We start from the raw sequence: 19820 nt of genomic DNA, 5'->3' as shown, positions 1-19820 counted from the left end.
ATACGGCATCTTCTGGATTGGAAAACTTCTAAAATGAAAAATAAAGCGTTAATTTTAGTTGAAAATTTATCCATGAAATACCTACCATCGTTACTACTCACCAAGCAAGGCATTTTGCTTGTTTGTTATTGAGTCAACAACAAGCAATTTTCTCCTAGCAACAACACTGGAGTTCTAGATTTTCAGTTCAGAGCAAAGAATAAGGTTGTTCAAAAAGAAGGTAAGGTTCTTTATTGTTCTAGTACTTCATGAGCCCTAAAATTTCGATGGATTGTATGGGAGTTGGAAGTCTTAATTGGGTCTTTGGTGAAAGCATCAGAGAGCACCATCGGGTACGTGGAACGGAATGGACGGAACGAATGGTTCGACGAAGAGTGCAGACCGAGTTTGGAGGAGAAGAACGCAGCGTGGGAGGTAATGCTGCAGCAAGGGACCTGACAGAATGTGGAATGTTACAAACAGAAGCGAAAACAGCAGACCTGCCTCTTTCGGGAGAAAAAGCGCCACCTGGAAGAAGCGGAGTGTGAAGAAATGGAACTGCTGCGCCGTTCCCAAGAAACACGGAAGTTCTATATAAAGCTCAACGCATCCCGCAACGGCTTCGTGCCGCGGGCCGAAAGATGCACGGATAAGGACGGACGTGATCGAAAGGTAGAAGCAGCACTTCGATGGCGTGGAGAACGTAGGCACGGGGGACCACTAGTGCAGCGGAGGACGGAAATGAACCAGTCCCCACGCTGAGGGAGGTTAAGGATGCCATTCATCAGTTCAAAACCAACAAAGCAGCTGGTAAGGATGGTATCGCAGCTGAACTCATCAAGATGGGCCCAAAAAAGTTGGCCACCTGTCTGCACCGGCTGATAGTCAGGATCTGGGAAACTGTTGTACTTTACTACTAATCTTTATTGTTCGAGTGGTAGGTACAGAATGAAAAGTGTTCACAGGTATCGGTACTTATATAGTGTCAAGTTGTTAGGTTGATTGGTGGTTGCTGCGGTTGCCAAGGTATGAGCGATGATTGCTTGGACAACAACTGATCGATGGTTGGCTACTATGTTAGTCTCCAACATTCCTCCCTTCTTATTTCCAGAATACTAGGAAAGGTTCCAGTCTAGATGGCATCTGGATCATTCGCCTGGGTCGACTCGTAGAGGCTTCCTCATCAGGTTGTGAATGCTGAATTGATTCCGGCAGGCTTACTTCGATTTCTGGTAGTGCTTCGTCATCATCAGTGGCATCCACGGTGGCATCAATGGAAACTTCTTGGTCTGGTACTGGTTCTGGAGGAGCAACGGTAGTGACTTCATTTTGTTGGAAATTATCCTGCAGTCCAAACTCGTCCACGAATATGTTGAGGGAAGATTTCTCCGTTGGTTCCTTTGTTGGTTGTTGGTCGTCAAAGCGATGCTTGATTTGGTTGGCATGTGAACGGATCAACTTCCGTCGGCCATGCCATTCGTCCAATAGAACGTTGAAGTTTACTTGCCCAATGACTTCAATAATGACTCCGGGAGCCCATTTCCATTTTGAATTGGATTGGTAGACCTTGGCATAAACTGCATCACCAGCTTGTAGGTTCCTAGGTACTACGCCATGTTTCCGGTTGAACTGGTCATTTTGTCGTTGATTGATGATTGGGGTCATCGGCTGTCGTGGTTGGAGTAGACTCAGGACTGTCCGCATGTTCCTTCCGATCATCAGCTGAGACGGAGTTTTTCCATTCAGGATACGACTTGGGGTTGTTCTGTAGGCTTGTAGGAAGATTTGCAGTGACTCGGAGATCTTTTCCCCCTCGTTAATCTTGAGCAAAGCCGTCTTCAAGGTTTCTACAAAGCGTTCCGCCTGGCCGTTCGACTGCGGATGATACGGAGAGATTCTCAAATGTTGGATTCCGTTCTTCTTGCAGAATTCCGCGAACTGCGCCGATGAAAATTGTGTGCCGTTGTCGGATACGATGGTGATTGGAACTCCAAAGCGAGCAAACACTTCGTCCAGGAAATTGATGACTGCTGCTGTGGTCGGTGAGCGTACAATGCTGATTTCCGGCCACTTGGAAAAGGCGTCGATTACCACTAGAAAATGCAGGCCGTTGACTGGACCAGCAAAATCTATGTGGATGCGTTCCCAAGGAGATTGTGCGAGCGGCCATGATTGAAGAGGAACTTTCGGAAGTGTCTTCGAATGAGTAGCGCATTTGTCGCACTGCTTGACGTAATCGGAAATACTGTCGTCGATCTTGGGCCAGTAGACGTGACTTCTAGCGAGAGCTTTCATCCTTTCCATCCCTGGATGTCCTCTATGGAGCTGCTTCAGAATCCGTTTTCGCAATGTTTCAGGAATCACCAATCGGTTTCCAAGCATAACACATCCCTTTACCAATTCCAGGGCGTCCTGATGGGTATGGAACGGTCGAACATCGGGGTTTGTAATGTCCTTGATGTGAGTAGGCCATCCATTTTCGATGTGCTTGACAACTTGCTGGAGAACGGAGCAATTCGTTGTAGTGCTACGTACCATGTCAAACGTCACAGGAATTACTTCGACTGCTTCTTGAAGAGGTACTTCAATGTCATCTTCCAGTTGGATTGAAGCGATGATGAAATCTTCCTCCGGTCTTGAATGGCCGCTGATGAGACGGGAAAGAACATCGGCATTTCCGAACTGGGTGGTGGATACATACTGGATGTCAAAATCGTAACACAGAAGCGTCAGTGCCCAGCGTTGTAAGCGATTGGCGGTGTGGATTGGAATCCCCTTTTTCGATCCAAATATCCTCAAGAGCGGCTGATGATCCGTTTGTAGCGTAAACTTGCGTCCAAGTAACATCCGGTGGAACTTCGTTACAGCGAATACCAGGGCTAGACCTTCCTTCTCCACCTGTCCGTAACGTTTTTCAGCATCGGTGAGGGAACGGGATGCATGTGCCACCGCTTTGAGAGCGCCGTTGGGAAACTTGTGCATGATGCAGGCTCCAATTCCTGACTGGGATGCGTCTGCTGCTACGATGATGTCCAGAGTCGGGTCGTAATGCGTTAGGAGAAGATCTGACTGGAGCACTTCTTTGAATCTTTGGAAAGACTTCTGGCAGTCGTTGTTCCAAACGAACTTGGCATCCTTCTTGAGAAGCGCGTCGAGTGGTCTTCGTAGCTGGTGCATTTCTGATACGAACTTGCCATAGAAATTCACCGCACCGAGGAACGATCGTAGACTGGAAATGTCGCTGGGAGCAGGCATCTTGACAATGGCTTCGATTTTGGCTGGATCCGGTCGTAGTCCAGATTCGTCAACGATGTGTGCAAGATACTTGATTTGAAGCTGTAGCAGGTTGCACTTTTCTTCACGGAGAATGAAGCCATACTCTTGCAGTCGTTGAAAAAGAGCGGTGAGGATTTCACGATGCTCCTTCTCGGTTTTGCTGAATACCATCAGGTCATCCAGGAACGATTCGACACCTTGGATATCTGCGATCATCGTGTTCATCAGCTGCTGGAATGCTCCTGGAGCCGACTTCACCCCAGGAGCTAGCCTGTTGAAACGAAATAGTCCACGGTGTGTGTTGATGGTCAGCAAGTTTTTCGAGTCGTCATCCACTTCTACTTGCAGATAGGCATCACTAAGGTCGATTATGCTGAAATACTTGCATCCGTTGAGCTTGCTGAAGATGTCGTCGGGAACTGGCAACGGGTAGTTGTTCGACTCCAGGGCGGCGTTCAGACCGGTTGAATAATCGGCACAGATCCGAATCTTTCCTCCTGGTTTCTTGACCACTACGATTGGTGCAGCCCACTGGGAAAAGTCAACTGGGCTGATGATACCCAGTTGTTGAAGACGGTCCAGTTCTGCATCGACTTTCTCCACGGATGTGAATGGTACAGGCCGTTTCGGTTTGTAGACTGGCATAGCTTCGGGTTTCAGGAACAGGCGTACCTTGGTTTTTGTGCAGTGTCCTAAACCTTGCCGGAAAACGTCTGGGAATCTTGCCTTGTAGTGCTGGATTGCGTTGGGTTGATCGGCGTGAACTTGATTGCAGATCGCCGACAATGGCTTGTCCCATAGTCCAAACAAGTCGATCCATTCCAGGCCAAACAGGTTGAGATTGTTGCTGGCCACGTAAAGTTTTCCTGGTTTGGTGACACCTCCAAGTGTGATTGCGCTTTGAAGTTCACCAAGAAGCTGAAGAGGCTTGCCAGACGCTGTTGTTGCTGCTCTTGTTGTGGGAAGTAGTTGAGGGGATCCAAGACATTTGTTCCAGATTTTCCGAGAGATGATGGTGATGTCCGAAGCCGTATCAAACTGCAGCGTCACTTCAGATCCATCGATATTCACGGTCAGGAACTTCCGCCGGGACTCACTACTAACCTGGTTGATCGCGAAAACACCGTTGACCTTCGACTTCTTCTTCTTGGTAGATGTCTTCGCTGAGTAACAGCCGCAGTAGCCTTCTTTGTGTCCGGTTTGCTTGCAGTCCTTACAAACGTGGTTTGAGAACGAACAATCGCGAACGAAGTGCATGCCGCCGCACTGCCAACAGGGTGTCTTCGGGGTGCTTGATTTGCCACTAGGTTTGGTTTTTGGTCCAGATGGGTTCGATTGAGGCTTCTTCTGTTTGACTGCGCAGATGGAGCTGATCGAAGTATGCTTCTGTTCCACCATAGCGGTATCATGCTTGAGATTTTGAAGACGTTGACATTCCGTGATGAGCGATTCGAGTTTGCAATCTTCGTCGGCGTTCGTTTCAAGCTTCGAGAGTAGCCGCGTCCGGATGTCCGCGTCCTTCGTTGAGCGAAGTCCGCAAATGAAAACCAAGCTTTTGAACTGGTCTGGAGTTAGCTTGTTCAGTTCAAAATCTTCACAGGCCTTGTTAACTTTTCCCGCGTAAGTCACATAATCGTCCGCATCGCTCTTCGTCAGCTGGAAGCATTGGTACCGTTTGCTGAAGAGCGAAATCCGGATGCTGAACAATTCCTTGAGTTTCTTGACAGTTTCCTCGAAGGTGAACTCACGGGGATGTTTCGGAAGCACGAAATTGACATAACGGTCGAAAACGTTGACACTGAGGCTTCTCAGGAGCAAACGTGCCTTCGCTGCATCGTCCAATTTCGCACCGTCCTTCAGGAAGAGATCCTCGTACTTGCGATACCACCGGTCGAAAACTTGGCCATTGTCCGGGTCGTAGGAGAACTCGTGGATGTTCGACGCCAGAGATTCAATGATGAATTCCGGGTTGCTTGAAGATCGGCCGGATCCAGAGCCTTCTTGAATGCCGAATCGCTCCAGCAAGACCATCAACCGCGCGTTTTGCTCTGCCATCTGCTGGTTCTGCCGGACAATTTGCTGCATCAGAGTTTCGCTGTCTCCGCCAGGTGGTGCCATGGTTCTTCCTCTTGAGCGTTGAATTCTTGATTACCTCGTCGCCAACTGTTGTACTTTACTACTAATCTTTATTGTTCGAGTGGTAGGTACAGAATGAAAAGTGTTCACAGGTATCGGTACTTATATAGTGTCAAGTTGTTAGGTTGATTGGTGGTTGCTGCGGTTGCCAAGGTATGAGCGATGATTGCTTGGACCTAGGATAGGATGTGACATCTGCAACTTCTCTGTCTAATTTCATAGCTTGCTGGCTTGTTTTTTCGCGTTGCTAAGATTATTGGTCCCCAAATTGGTCTCTTTTGGGCTGACTAGTTGTCTTATCCTGTCCTAGGCTTGGACAACAACTGATCGATGGTTGGCTACTATGTTAGTCTCCAACAGAAACCGAACAGCTACAGGAGGGGTGGAAGGAAGAGGTAATCTGCCCCATTCACAAGAAAGGCGACCATTTGGAATGTGAGAACTTCAGAGCGATCACCATTTTGAATGTTGCCTACAAAGTGCTATCCCAAATCATCTTCCGTCGCCTGTAACCTAAAACGAATGAGTTCGGGGGTAGTTATCAAGCCGGCTTTTTCGACGACCGGTCGACAACGGACCAGATCTTCACCGTACGACAAATCCTCCAGAAATGCCGTGAATACCAGGTCCCAACGCACCACCTGTTCATCGACTTCAAAGCGGCATACGACAGTATCGACCGCACAGAGCTATGGAAAATTATGGACGAGAACAGCTTTCCCGGGAAGCTTACCAGACTTATAAGAGCAACGATGGACGGTGTGCAAAACTGCGTAAGGGTTTCGGGTGAACTATCCAGTTCATTCGAATCTCGCCGGAGACTGCGACAAGGTGATGGGACTCTCATGCCTACTCTTCAACATCGCTCTGGAAGGTGTGATGCGACGAGCCGGACTCAACAGCCGGGGAACGATTTTCACAAAATCCGGTCAATTTGTGTGCTTTGCGGACGACATGGACATTATCGCCAGAACATTTGGAACGGTGGCAGAGCTGTACACCCGCCTGAAACGCGAAGCAGCAAAGGTAGGACTGGTGGCGAAAGCCTCAAAAACAAAGTACACGCTGGTAGGCGCAACCGAACACGACCGGATCCGTCTGGGTAGTAATGTAACGATAGACGGGGATACTTTCGAGGTGGTAGAGGAATTCGTCTACCTCGGATCATTACTGACGGCTGACAACAACGTGAGTCGTGAAATTCGGAGGTGCATCATCAGCGGAAGTCGAGCCTACTACGGGCTCTATAAGAAGCTGCGGTCTAAAAGGATACACCCACTCACCGAATGCACCATGTACAAAACGCTAATAAGACCGGTGGTCCCCTATGGAAACGAGACATGGACCATGCTTGAGGAGGACCTGCAAGCACTCGGAGTTTTCGAGCGACGCGTGCTAAGGACGATCTTCGGCGGTATGCAGGAGAACGGTGTGCGGCGGAGAAGGGTGAACCACGAGATCGCTGCACTTTACGGCGAATCCAGCATCCAGAAGATGGACAAAGCCGGAAGGATACGGTGGGCAGGGCATGTTGCAAGAATGCCGGATAACAACCCTGCAAAGCTGGTGTTTGCCACTGATCCGGGTGGCACAAGAAGCCGTGGAGCGCAGAGAGCACGATGGGCGGACCAGGTGAAGCGTGACCTGGCGAGCATCAGGCGTGATCGAGGATTGAGAACGGCAACCACGAACCGTGTAGGTATTTGTATCTTTTGTAGTGGGCTACAAAAGATGTTAGCAGATGAGCTGATTGGGTACACCAGTGAGTGGAACAACATCAGCAAGGACCTTTAACAAGGTCTGCTTAAACTCTGCAAGTAGGTGACTCTGGCCAAGAAGAAGTACGACCTTCTGGTCGAGGGGCGAAGCGCGTCCACCTAAACGGACAGCTTCTTCTGAGCTGGAAGCCCGACGATGACGCACGAACCAATGCAGCTCGCTGAGGCCGTAGAGGAAACAGCAGACCGCTCTAAGGCTCGGGCTGCATGGCCGAAACCTGCCGAAGAGGTGTGCACTGCTGGGGACAATAAGCACCCGGCAGAGTAACGTGGACGAAGGTTCCCAAGCTGGTTGCAAAGCGCGCTGAAACCAAGCACCAAGTTGTCAACCCCAAAGGACCAAGGGAAGGAGAACTTTTGGATCACGGTAAAGAAAAACCTTTGAGAAAAAAAGCTAAGCCAGCCCGTAAGCACAATGAGAGCGACGCGCTGGTCTTCAAGACCGAGTCGGAGATGATGATGGTGCTGAAGAAAGAGGTGGTCGAAAATGGCACCTCCTACAAGGCACCATTTGGCCCTAGTGGTCCAGGGTGAGAAGGCGCAGGCCAAAGAAATGATGGTGGAGGCGACTATCCAGAGTAAAACCCTAGACGATACCATCAAAGCCGAGGAGCTTGCAATGTGAGGTAGAGGTACCAATTCACGTACGAAAAGGCCCGGCGTGCACACAGATTGCCACATTCAAGCTCCCCGAAAGGGTGGTGAACAAGGCCACTGCAGTCGGCAACATCAGGGTAGACTGGTCAGTGTGCCCGCTAAGCTTATACGAACCGCCAGTGGTGTGCTTCAAGTGCTTTTTTTTTATAGAAAGAGGAAATCTGCTTCTACAGATACCCGAGAGGTGGGTTCTCAGGTGATGTGGGGTCGACACTAAAACCTCTTTCTCTCTCTTCCTTACCTTAGCGGTAGGCCCGTTAGGGATGACTTCGAGAAGGGAGATGACTTCGTACAATGAGTACACTCTAATGGTAAGCGTTCCACCTGCTACCGCCTTAAGTTGTTCGCTCTTCCCCGGAGCCCAAGCAACACACTTGTTATATAAAAGTTACGACAGCGCAAGTTTTGGTTGTATAGAAGTTTATTTTACGTTATTTCAACACAATGTTAAAATTACGTAAAATAAACTTCTATACAACTAAAACTTGCGCTGTCGTAACTTTATTATAACATGTGTGTTGCTTGGGAGGCTCGGGCCTGTGCAGATACCACCTAAAGCATCCATGGCCTGACAGAAATTATGTATGCCAAATTCACCTCGCCATGGGACCTGTTCTTCCACTTGGACACGATCGGTATGAGCCTGTGTGTCCATCTACCTTTGTTGGAGAATGACAAATCCCTCTGCCATTTCAACATCGACGATGTTCTGGCTATCCGTCTCGCGCCTCTTGTGCCGATTCTCACGAAGCACTCCTCGTCCTCTGACACCACAAGTGCTATGGGCATCATACCCGCCAGCACGCATACCGCGTCCTTTAACACCGTACGGTATGCGCTGATGACCCCAAGGCCCATCAACCTGTGTGTACTTTCTAGCCGCTCTACGTTTCGCTTGACCACTAGCACGCACGACCATGCAGCAGTGCCATACCGTTGTATGGAGACCACTTCTGTCGCGAGAAGTCTACGCTTACTCGAAACTATTGCCGAGCTATTTGACATTATCTTCGATAGTTCCATAATCACCATGCTTGCCCTCTTGCAAGCATACTCCATGTGGCTGCCAAAGTTCGATCATGAAACCGAGTTGCTTCAATGAGCGCTTCGAGTTGATCGCGCACCTGCCTGTGGTGACCACCGCATGTTGTTCAGACTTGCGGTTGTTCACCACCCCCATTTCCGTCTTGTCCGGGTGACGTGACCTCATCGCGTTTTTCGATTATGCCAATTGCATGCGCCGCTGTCAGTTCTACTTCCTCTATCGACTCGCCGTATACCGTGAGAGTAATGTCATCGGCAAAGCCGACCAGCTTCACGTCCGGTGGAAGTGTGAGCCTCAATAGGCCATAGTACGCCGCGTTCCATAGTACCGGGCCCAAGATTGACCCTTGTGGTACTCCAGCGGTGATGTTGTATCTCTTTTCGCCCTCGTCCGTGTCATAGAGTAACACCCTATTCTGGAAATAGCTCTCTAGTATCCTTCGTATGCTATCTGGGACTCCTAGGTGTTGAATGGCGCATTCAATGGCTGACCAACTGACGCTATTGAACGCATTCTTCACATCCAACGTGACTACCGCGCAGTAACGAATTCCTCTACGCTTTTTCTGCAGCGCAATCTCGGCCGTTTCGGTTACGGCCTTAATAGCGTCCACCGTCGATCGACCTTTCCGGAGGCCAAACTGGTTATCCGAGAGCCCAGAGTCGTCTGATTTCTCGGTTAGACCATTAGCCTCGACAGAATGATTCGTGTCAACAGTTTCCCGGAGGTGTCCAGAAGGCAGATAGGTCTGTGTGCCGACGGGTCGCCGGGTGGCTTCCCGTGTTTGGGCAACAGAACTAATCTTTGCCTTATCCACCGCTCCGGAAATTCACCTCTGTTCAGGTACATCTACATAGCCATTCTGAACATATCAGGGCATGCCTCAATGGCCGACTTGATGGCTACCGTCAGGATATCATTCGGACCCGGAGCCTTGTTCGACTTGAGCGACTTCGCAAATACGATGAGCTCATCGTTCGTCACTGGGGCTACCTCCTCTTGGTCGGTTCGGCCAGCGGGGGTGGCAGCCCATAGTCTGATATCGTGGCGCGGGAACAGCGTTTCCACGATCCTCTGCAGCATCACGGGTGAGCGTTCCGGGGACGCTGACGCTCCTTTAGTTTTGGCCATGACTACTCTGTATGCATCGCCCCAGGGTGTCGTGTTGGCTGCCTGGCAGAGATTTTTGAAAAACGCTCATTTTCGTGTCTTAATCTCTTTGTTCAGTGCCAGTTAAGCCGCCCTATAGGCCTCACCTCTTTCCGCTCAACCCTCATCGGTACGAGCTCTTTGCATTCTCCTCCTAGCTCATAGGCAGGACGCTCTGAGCTCTCCATCCATTTCTGGGTAGCGCACGCCTAGGCATCGCGGCATCGCACGCGCGGCTTAGAGATCTGACTAGATCTTCACTGGACAGATCGTCGGTGTTATTCTCCATAAGAAGTCTTTCGACAAATGACGCCTTATCGAAGCGCGAGATCCTCGATGACTGCCGATGACCTTCGGCTGCGTCCTCCTTCCACCATGTTCCACCGAATATCGTACCGCCAGGTGGTCACTGTGCGTGCACCCATCGTCGACCCTCCAGTCTGAGCTAGGGTTTAAACCCGGGCTCCAGATGGTCACGTCAATGATGGACTCTGCTCCGTTCCTACTGTAGGTCATTTTTTCACCTACGTTCGCAACATCCACATTCAGCCTTGCCATGGCTTCGAATAGTGCCCAGCCTCTCACGTTAGTCGATCGGCTACCTCACTCAATCGCCCAGGCGTTTAAGTCTCCGCCGATGACCACGGGGCTCAACCCTACTAGCGCGTTTGTTAACGCATCCAGCATTGCTGAGAGCTGGTCCATCGGCCACCTGGGTGGGGCAATACAACTACAGTAATACACCCCATTGATCTTCGCTATTGCGAAGCCCTCGTGCGACCTGGAAATTATTTCCTGGATCGGGAAACGACCGGTTGTACAGATCGCCGCTAGCTTGGCCTTATCCGCTACCCAATTCCCGTTATCGGGTGGGATGCGGTAGGGGTCAGCTAGCAGGGCGATCTCCGTACTTGACTCCGAGACTGACTGCCACAGCAACTGCTGCGCTGCTTCACAGTGGTTCAGATTTAGTTGTGTAACCTGCATTATCGTTTAGCAGGGTTACACAAGCATTATCGTTTGATCAAGGTCATAAGTCGCGGGCGTTTGAAGGCCTCAACAGAAGCAAGCTTCGCAGGAAATGCGGAGTGGAGGTCCATATCGCCAGGGAGTGGAACTAGGCACCAAAATGCCTGTTTTGCACGGCAAACAAGGGTCACACGACGGGCGGGCCTAAATGTCCAGGCCAATGCGAAAGGCTGGGTTCAATTCGTAGCTATGGCTAGACTGAACGTGAATATCGCGATCGTAGGCTACAAAAAAACCTTCATTAGGAATGATACAGAGTCCATCATTTATGCGACCTTTTGACCTGCCCGGGTCTAAACATTATCTCGGTCGACGAAGGATACACGCACAGTGACCATCTGGCGATTCAATACAAGGTGGAACACGGAGGAAGACAGCCACAGCCGAACGTCATCGAACGTTGACCTCGCGCCTGGACAAGCCGGCATTTGTGGAGCTATTGCTTATGGAAGGTTACACCGACGATCTATCCAGCGGTGATCTAGTCGGAACCCTGAGCCGTGCATGTAACGCCGCATTGCCAAGGCGATCCCTACCCAGAAATTGACGCAAGCCGGTATACTGGTGGTGTCCAGAAATCGCAGAACTCCGTGAATCCTGCCTAAAAGCTAGAAGAACGATGTAAAGAGCTCGCACCAATGAGGGCAGAACAGAACGAAGTGAGGCCTACAAAGCGGCTAAACTGGCACTGAACAAACAGATTACGTTTACGCAACGAACCTGCTTCGAAAATCTCTGCCTGGCAGAAAACACGACTCCTTGAGGTGATGCCAAAATGAAGGGCGAGTCGGAACCCCAAGAACGCTCGTCGAACGACGAGCTCACCGCAATAGCGAAGTCGCCCAAGTTGAACAAGACTCCGGGTACGGATGGTATCTCGACAGTAGTCATCAAGACGCCCTTGACATTTTCAGAATGGCCAGCCAGATGTGCCTGGATAGAGAAGAATTTATAACAGTCGAAATACGGGAAACCACTTGGTGATCCGTCGCGTCGGCGTAACAGATCAATCTGTTTACTGGATCCGCCGAGAATCCGGTTTATTCTATTTTGGCCTACCCTATGTAATCAGGAAGCAAATACAAATAGCTAGCCAAATCATTGCGTGAACATTTGCCAAACGAGTGCTACAGTAATCTACTGGGGATAGGTTATGTCCCAAACAAAAGAAGCACAGACCAAACATTCATCCTCAGCAATAGAATCGATTGCTGTTACCTACACATATATATATACTCCGTTCCTTCATCTGACCGGCATGCAGGCCCCAAAGGCTACGAGGAAACCACAAACAGACTAATGAAAAGCGTTTGTATCAAAGTGCGGTCCCTCCCACACAGAAGAGAAATCAAGATTCCTCCCCACCCCCACCCGTCCGACGACGTCCTTATCGTCGTCTCCGTCTTTGTCATTTGTCGAAAGCTCCCGCCGGAGAGATACCGAAATGCTGAAATCCTGTCCAACCACTTAGGTACAATAGAGAGATAATGATAGGTATTATGTTGCGCCACTCCTGTTCCATCCCTGTCCAGCCCCGTCCTCTTTCTACCGTCATCATCAACAACGCAATCGGACCGGGGATCCCCCCGGTTCCAGCCAGCAGAAGAGAACCGGAGGACTCGTCAATAATTTATCGCTGATGTGTATAATCCTATTTTATGATTTATTTGCGTCCCGTCCGGTTTGGGCTTCGGTCCGGCTCGGTCATCAGCTTCTCGTCAGTTTTATGAGGGGTCTTTCGAATGACTGCGTAACGCAGGATTCAACTGGATCCAATCCTTTACATCACTCATTTGGATTCGCAACACAGATCTTCCAGAATAAAGATCCAGTCTCAACACTGAACTTTTGAAATTGCTTTTTTTTTTAGTTTTTATTTATGTGTATTTTAACTTAGATGCTGATTCTACACTATTTGAAATTGCTCCTTTTTAAATTTTTTACACCCTTTAGTATTAAGGCGAAACTGGAAGCATTTTCTCATTTTTTCGGTTTTTGATTTTTTATTAAATAACGAAGCAATATTTTCAAAATCGGTTTTCGTGCACATGTAGAGCATGGATCGAGGTATATTCTGAATTTTTTACGTTGTAGAAAATGTTTTTCGTTTTTGCAGAAACCATTTTTTAGTGAAATTTTGTTTAAAAATGGTTTCTGCAAAAACGAAAAACATTTTCTCTCGCGTAAAAAAATCAGAAGATACCCTGATCCATACTCTACATGTGCACGAAAACCGATTTTGAAAATATCGCTTCGTTATTTAATAAATAATCAAAAACCAAAAAGTGAGGAAATGGATCCAGTTTCGCCTTAACAGGCATCTTCAGTATGAGAGTGTTGATGATATTCTTTTCAATGCGAAAATGACGCCTACTACGTCAGAATGGTCAACGCAAGTATAAGCTGGAATATTGGAATGTTTAGGAAATGGCGCTGTGGCAGAGGTTCACGTTGGTGCGTGGTTGCCAGGCGTACCTACTAGGCGTAATATGCTAGATTTACACTTTTTAGTGAATTTGAAACGAAGAGAAACGGCTTTTTCAACCCGTTTCTAGTTCTAGCTATGGCTGTGAACTAGTCATATGTTCAAAAGCTGTAAATGTGGATAGAAGAGAGAAAGAAGAACGAAAGCAGGAGGAAAGGAACGGAGGAACGGGCCAAGGCTGGAACCCAATGCTTTCTGTTTACGAATCCGGAGCGACGATCACTAGACCATCAAGCCCGTCATCAAAAACTAGATGTTTGATTAATTTTCACAAACTTGTTTGAAATCACGCGAATGTATGTATCGAAGTGTACCAAGTCCTGGTGATTCGTAATATCTGAACGACTCATCGTTAGTAATCGACGATGCTTTTTCGGTATCAGCGGTGGGGGGTGATTCATGTGGACCAGCTTCAACTGTACCAGAAAAGGATTAGGCAACGGAAGCACAGCTGAGACTTCGGCCATCGCCGCCGCTAGATGGCTGTTGGTTCGCATACGAGCATATTACGGTGTGAGGAGAGACAAGGCGGTCGGGAGGCAGGAACTGGATAATGACTCCATTATCGGACTGCTGTAATCGGGGAGGAACATTTACGGTTTTAGCTCGTGCCTCCTCCTAATATGTCTAGAATAGCACAAATCAATGACGATGGTCTCGATTGTGGGTGCGTGTGTTTGGAATGATGTGGATTATGATTTTCACGTTGGAACGAACGCACACCTTCTGGGAAGAGTTTCAGGCCTAATGATGGGTTAACTTCACATGAATAAGGATCAAACACACTTCAAATTCGACACTATTAAGGCTTTAAACCATGCTTTAAACCCTTTAAGCAATTCACTAGAGAGACATTATCTATAATTGCTGGACCAAGGATATAACTATATTATTTGAGACATTGAGACTTAGCCAAACTATCCTGAAGCTTAGTCCTTGATATCTGCAACCGCTATAGTAGCTATTTGCACAATGAACTGTAACAATACAAGTCCTTTGGAATTGCACTTACTTTTCCAAAGTTCTTTTCGGATGGTCAAGACCAATCAAAAAACTGCACAGTTCAGTTTTACAAATCTACACATGGAAACAGTCCGTACTGATGACATGTTGTTTGGTTTATTTTGGCGTTACGTGAATACGCCGATGGGGGGCAATTGTCCTGCAGCGTATGGTATGGATGCTTGTGGCATCCATTACTACAGTCACTGCTTGTTCTGGATTCACCGTCTTCCCAGATGCTGTTAAATCTACAAATTACGATTCGCCATCAATGCGTTGGAAAAGCGCACACAACTGGCACGCACTCACCGACGGACGATGACGCCACTGATGGATTGTCGTCTGGTCTGTGAAGGGAGGGGATCCGATGGAAAGTGGCTTGATGGATTTTCAACCGCTGGCCGGAGAGTGCTCGGTCCCGTTTGTTTGTTTCTAAAGAAGACTTTGGGTTTTTTGGGGCGTGGGAGGTGTCAAACAACACGAACTAGTCAGTCCATGATTAATCGACTGGTGGTGGCGGTGGTGGAGATTGACACATTGTGAATCACGGGGCGAAGCGGTTTGGCACTCTGATGGTTTCGTATTGAGTTTTCACAGTAGTTTTGAAACAGATGGCAATCAATAATAGGTCAGCTAACTTAATCCGATAAGTATCCGCTTCTGATTTACATGCCGAAGGTCCTCAGTTCAATCCCTGGACCGTTCCTTTCGTCCTACTTTCTCTTTTACTGAAATCGTCGCAGAACCCGACTAGATGAACGTAACAAGAATATATCATAATTATATCTTAATGTGATATAACTAACAAATTATGTTATAATTTAGTTATGACATGGACTGTTTATTACTTTTTCAAACTAAATTATAACAAAATATATTATAATCTTTTGTAACTAGTTTTGTTACAAATAAATCAGAACAAACTCTGTTATAACTGTGTTATTTTTGCAACTGAACAAAATGATCAGTTGAAAATATAACATAATTATATCAGAATATGAAATTATTTTAATTTTTAACTATATTACAAAACAATGAGAAATTTGATTATGTATTCGTTTTTCTCATTGCTTGTAGAGCAAAAGGTCGATGGATGCAGGTAAAAGTTCAAAAAATGCTTAAAAGGCAACAGCTTTATTCCATGTAATTGAAAAATTTATGAAAAAAACATTCAATTGCTGTTGAGGGGCTGCAGTTTTGCTTGTTTTTTATTGCGTAGAATGCCGGAAGCGTATCCGGCTACCCTCAAAACTGAAAAATACTCATATTTTTTTCAACTTTGAACCGATTTAAGTGAACTTCGACTCGTTTGAATAAGAAATCTTTTTTTATTGATTGGTTATGCGAATATAACGATTGGGTTACGCGGTATTCCCAAAAGTCCAAATTTTCTGGAACATGTTTTTATGCTATTGATGGGCCCAGATGCAAAGAGGTGTAAGTGACCATTTTGTCGAGTTTGAACTGAGCATATCAAAAAATCTTCAGATTTCAAGTTTTCAGGAACATTTTAAAGATATTTTTTATGATGATTAGAAAAAAATACAGTAATCAGAGAAAATTGGGTTGATATTGAAACTCCATACATTTTGAATGGGATGAAAAACTGGTGAAAAACTTCAAAGCTCATTTACTCGAAAGTGGGTTTTTGTAACTTACACCCCTTTGCATCTAAGCCCCACTATTCTAATATCGTCATTGTTGGAGTTAGCGTATTGAAAAGACATGGTCTCTCGTGAAACATGCTTCGTAATGATTTCTTTAAAGTCAATACTTTGGGCCTAGGATGGGCAAATATGCTACTGCAGCTGGTCTATCGAATATTCCACGCATATGGCAATTCGGGGTTTCCTTAACACACGAAGGCCATATCGGTAAAGGCATTGCAACTCCTAGAAATTTCATCAGACTCTTCCGTATTTTTTATTTTATTCATTGCTTTAATTTGAGTTTTGGGTAAATATAGGATCATAGCTATTGATATGTTTATCTAAGTATTTATTTCCTTCTTTCAATGTCCTAGTCCCGTTACGGTGCCAAAATCCTATCACTTTTCTACGATTCCCAATTCTTATAGGTTAAGTAAAATTTTAGCTTCAAAAAGTGATACATCTGCACATGAGTTTTTTTTTTAATCTCGAAATTGAGTAAACTTAGTTGGATTTATATGTTATTTTAACAGTACTGCTATTCTAACTTCTAATTATAACGTCAAAAAGTACCGAACAGACTATGTATTATGAAGTAATAAATGTTAGTGAGCGGGAAGATAGCCCACCTACTAAATAATTCTAATCAATAAAAATGTCAACTATGATACAGACAATTCTTCTCAATTGATGATTGATTGCATTTGTCTATTATAACTTTTTTCTTTCGATCTATTATTATTCGACCATATATTGTTTGACATTATATCATAAATATTTTTTTTCATTACTAAAAATAATCTAAAACAGAATAAAACTAAACAGCATCTTTGCAGAAGTAATCATATCGGCATATGATATAATTGTGACAAATTAAAACAAAGCCACATTTTACCTTCGCTCACGTAGGTACGTGTATAATCGCCGTTCTCGCAGCGCGAACAAAACAAAAAATAAAATAAATATCATCTCCGTCCTGAAAGAATCTTTGTCGCCGCCAAAATGCACCCCATGACGAAGCTCAATCATAAATAGTCGTCTAGCAATTTTTTCGTTGTTCTCTTAGTTCCTTGGAAATAAATAGCCGACGACGGGCCATGCGAACGCCACCACTGTTATTAGTGTTTCAGTGCGCATGCCTGCGCACCGCGAAAGCGCTGTTGGTAAGAGAGAGAGGTTCATTGTTTGATCTTGCATTCAAATCTCTGTCTATTTTTATCCTGCGACTGACAAACAAGAGATGGGGGAATAGAGAAACTGGCAATACGTGGAACCAGTAAAGCTTCTATCGTCCCTCACTTCAAGTGCTGTGATAGCCTCATTGGTAAAGGCGACTGTATATTTACGATGGCAGGATTGGTGGTTCAAATCCCGTCCATGTTTGTAAGTTTTGTAACTCGAAAGTTTTTTTATGTGACCTATTATTTTTTAAAAATAGAATAACACACTTAAAGTAATTACCCAAAAATGAGTAAAAATTTAGTTTTTACCCTATTTGATTTTTACCCTAATTGAAAATATCAAACTGTATTATAATTTTGATATATTTTATCAAAACTTAAAACAGGGCTTGATATATTTTTGATGTATTTGTAACAAACTCTGGTACACTTTTGTTAGAACCCTTATGATTTTTAGTTAGAATTTTTGTTATTTTAACAACATCCTGCATCTAAATTATAACTGCCTATGTTAGAAAAAATCTGTATAACATGATAACATATAATGATATAATTTTGTTATGATCTCCTAGTCGGGAAGTTTCTAGAAGCTGATGAATTGTTCAAATAAATCAATCGCGGCCTAGATCGCGGCGCATACTCTACAAAAGATAGTGCAACTCTTATTCCACCAAATTCAGTCATACATGAGTCCTGTGTACTTTTGTGGAACATGTGTGCTACTCGGAAGGGTGACAGACGGTCTCACGGGGTTTTGAGGGCGTTCGAGGGTTCTCTGAGATTCGCTGGAGGTTTCTGAGAAGTTCCTGAAATCCTATCTAACACATCTGAAATCACCAGATTTGGGTGTTTCAATAGGTTGCAGATGCGGTACAGGGTATTTGAGGGGGTTTACCCGTTCGGAGCCGCTTGTTTTGCCGCTGCTTTCGCAACCTCGCTGGCCTCGAGTAAGTTTTGTTGTGTTCTATTTCATCGCCGAAATCATATATGACCGCTGTGGCCCCAAAGGGTTAAAGGAGGTTTTAGGGGATATGGAACCTTTACATGACGTTTCAGGAGATATTCAGTAGGTTTCAGACACGCTATGGGAGTTTCGGAAGGTGTTCATAGGTGCCTTACAAAGCAGGGTCTCAGTGGTTTCCGGAGATATTTCAGAAATTCTCCAAAAAGTCCCTAAAAACCTCTCAAACACCTCCGAAAACCCTAGGGTTTTATAAATCGAGGGATTTCAGAGGCGTTTTCGGGAATTTCAGATGCGTTACATGTGGGTTGAGGGTATTTCAGAGGGGTTTTGGAACCACTTCAGGGGATTACGGAGGGTTTTGAGTGGGTTTTAGAGGGGTTCCTGAAAGTTCAGTGGGGTTTTGTGTGCTTTCAGAAGGCTGCAGATGCGTTACAGCAAGTTTGAGGGGGTTTGAAGTGGTTTTCGGAACCGTTTCTGAGAATTTTCAGTGGATTTTATGAGATTTTAGGATTTTAGGAATTCAAGAAGTTCATGGACTTTCAGACCTTCTCTGGGGTTAAAGGAGGTTTCAGGGACTTAGAGGCCCACTCTTCCAATCATCCTGCAGTTCCTGTAACGTCCATGTAACAGTTTCTATCGCTACTGAAAACCCCTGTAGTTCCTAGAATCCCGATAATCGTGCGCGGATGTACACATTGAATTATGTAGTGTAATTTTTATTATGCATAAAACAAGAACAATTTCGGAGCAGTCCTGCCATGAAGGAGGAATGAGATTTACTGTCATATATTGGGGTGATATAATAGTTTGGTTAGAGTAGGGTTAAAAGTACATAAACGACTATATAAACACCCGATAAAATCTCTAATAGCACACCTGAAACGTCTCGGAAAACCCAAAAAAAAACCTCCACTAACGTGCCTCAAATCCTTTGAAACCAATAACAGTACCTCTAAGAATCCCCTGAAACCTGTTGATCCCTCGAACTGATTAAGTGGGCGCTTTAGTTCGGGAGAACAGGTTTTGCTCTTGGGAAATTGAGATGGGGACAAAGGGATTTCCAGGAAGTTCCCAGAAAGCCTGAAAAGGCGGTTCTAAGGAGCTTCAGGGACGATTAAGGGAGTTGTTTCAGGGGTTTTCAGAGGCCTTTTAAGAACATTCCATCAGGTTTCGTTGGCGTTTTAATGGGATTACGGAGATTACAGGGGCGTTTCAATTGTATTAGGGAGGTTTCTGGGACGTTTCAAGGGACTTTGAGGACGATTCTGGGGTTGGGGGGTCTCAGGAACCTTCAAAGGGCGTCGCAAGTGATTTCGGGGGCGTTTAAAGGCATTTTAGAGTGTTACAGAGGGTTTCAGAAATTCCTAGAGGTTTAAACAGCGTTCGATAGTATTTCAGGTGCGTTTCAGGGGACTCTGGAGACCTTAAAAGGCGTTCCAAGGTGTTTCAAGGGCCATTCAATGAGATTACGGCGGTTTCAGGGGATTTCG

General features: G+C 46.0%; 1 protein-coding gene and 1 long non-coding RNA gene across 2 annotated transcripts in view; both read right to left on the bottom strand.

Annotated features, from left to right (window-relative positions):
• Positions 1-19820, bottom strand: part of LOC134285746 (uncharacterized) — a 160529-nt gene that overhangs the window by 92134 nt on the left and 48575 nt on the right. The gene's annotated exons all lie outside the window — the stretch shown is intronic.
• Positions 1081-5090, bottom strand: LOC134286585 (uncharacterized protein K02A2.6-like). The gene is made up of 2 exons (XM_062848236.1): positions 5076-5090; positions 1081-4998 (listed from the first exon to the last, which is right to left on the bottom strand). Exons 1-2 carry the CDS (start codon positions 5088-5090, stop codon positions 1081-1083), a joined length of 3933 nt encoding a protein of 1310 aa, XP_062704220.1.

Source organism: Aedes albopictus, chromosome 1 (genome assembly GCF_035046485.1).
Source record: "Aedes albopictus strain Foshan chromosome 1, AalbF5, whole genome shotgun sequence".
NCBI lineage: Eukaryota > Metazoa > Arthropoda > Insecta > Diptera > Culicidae > Aedes > Aedes albopictus.
This window is presented reverse-complemented; position numbering and strand designations above follow the sequence as displayed.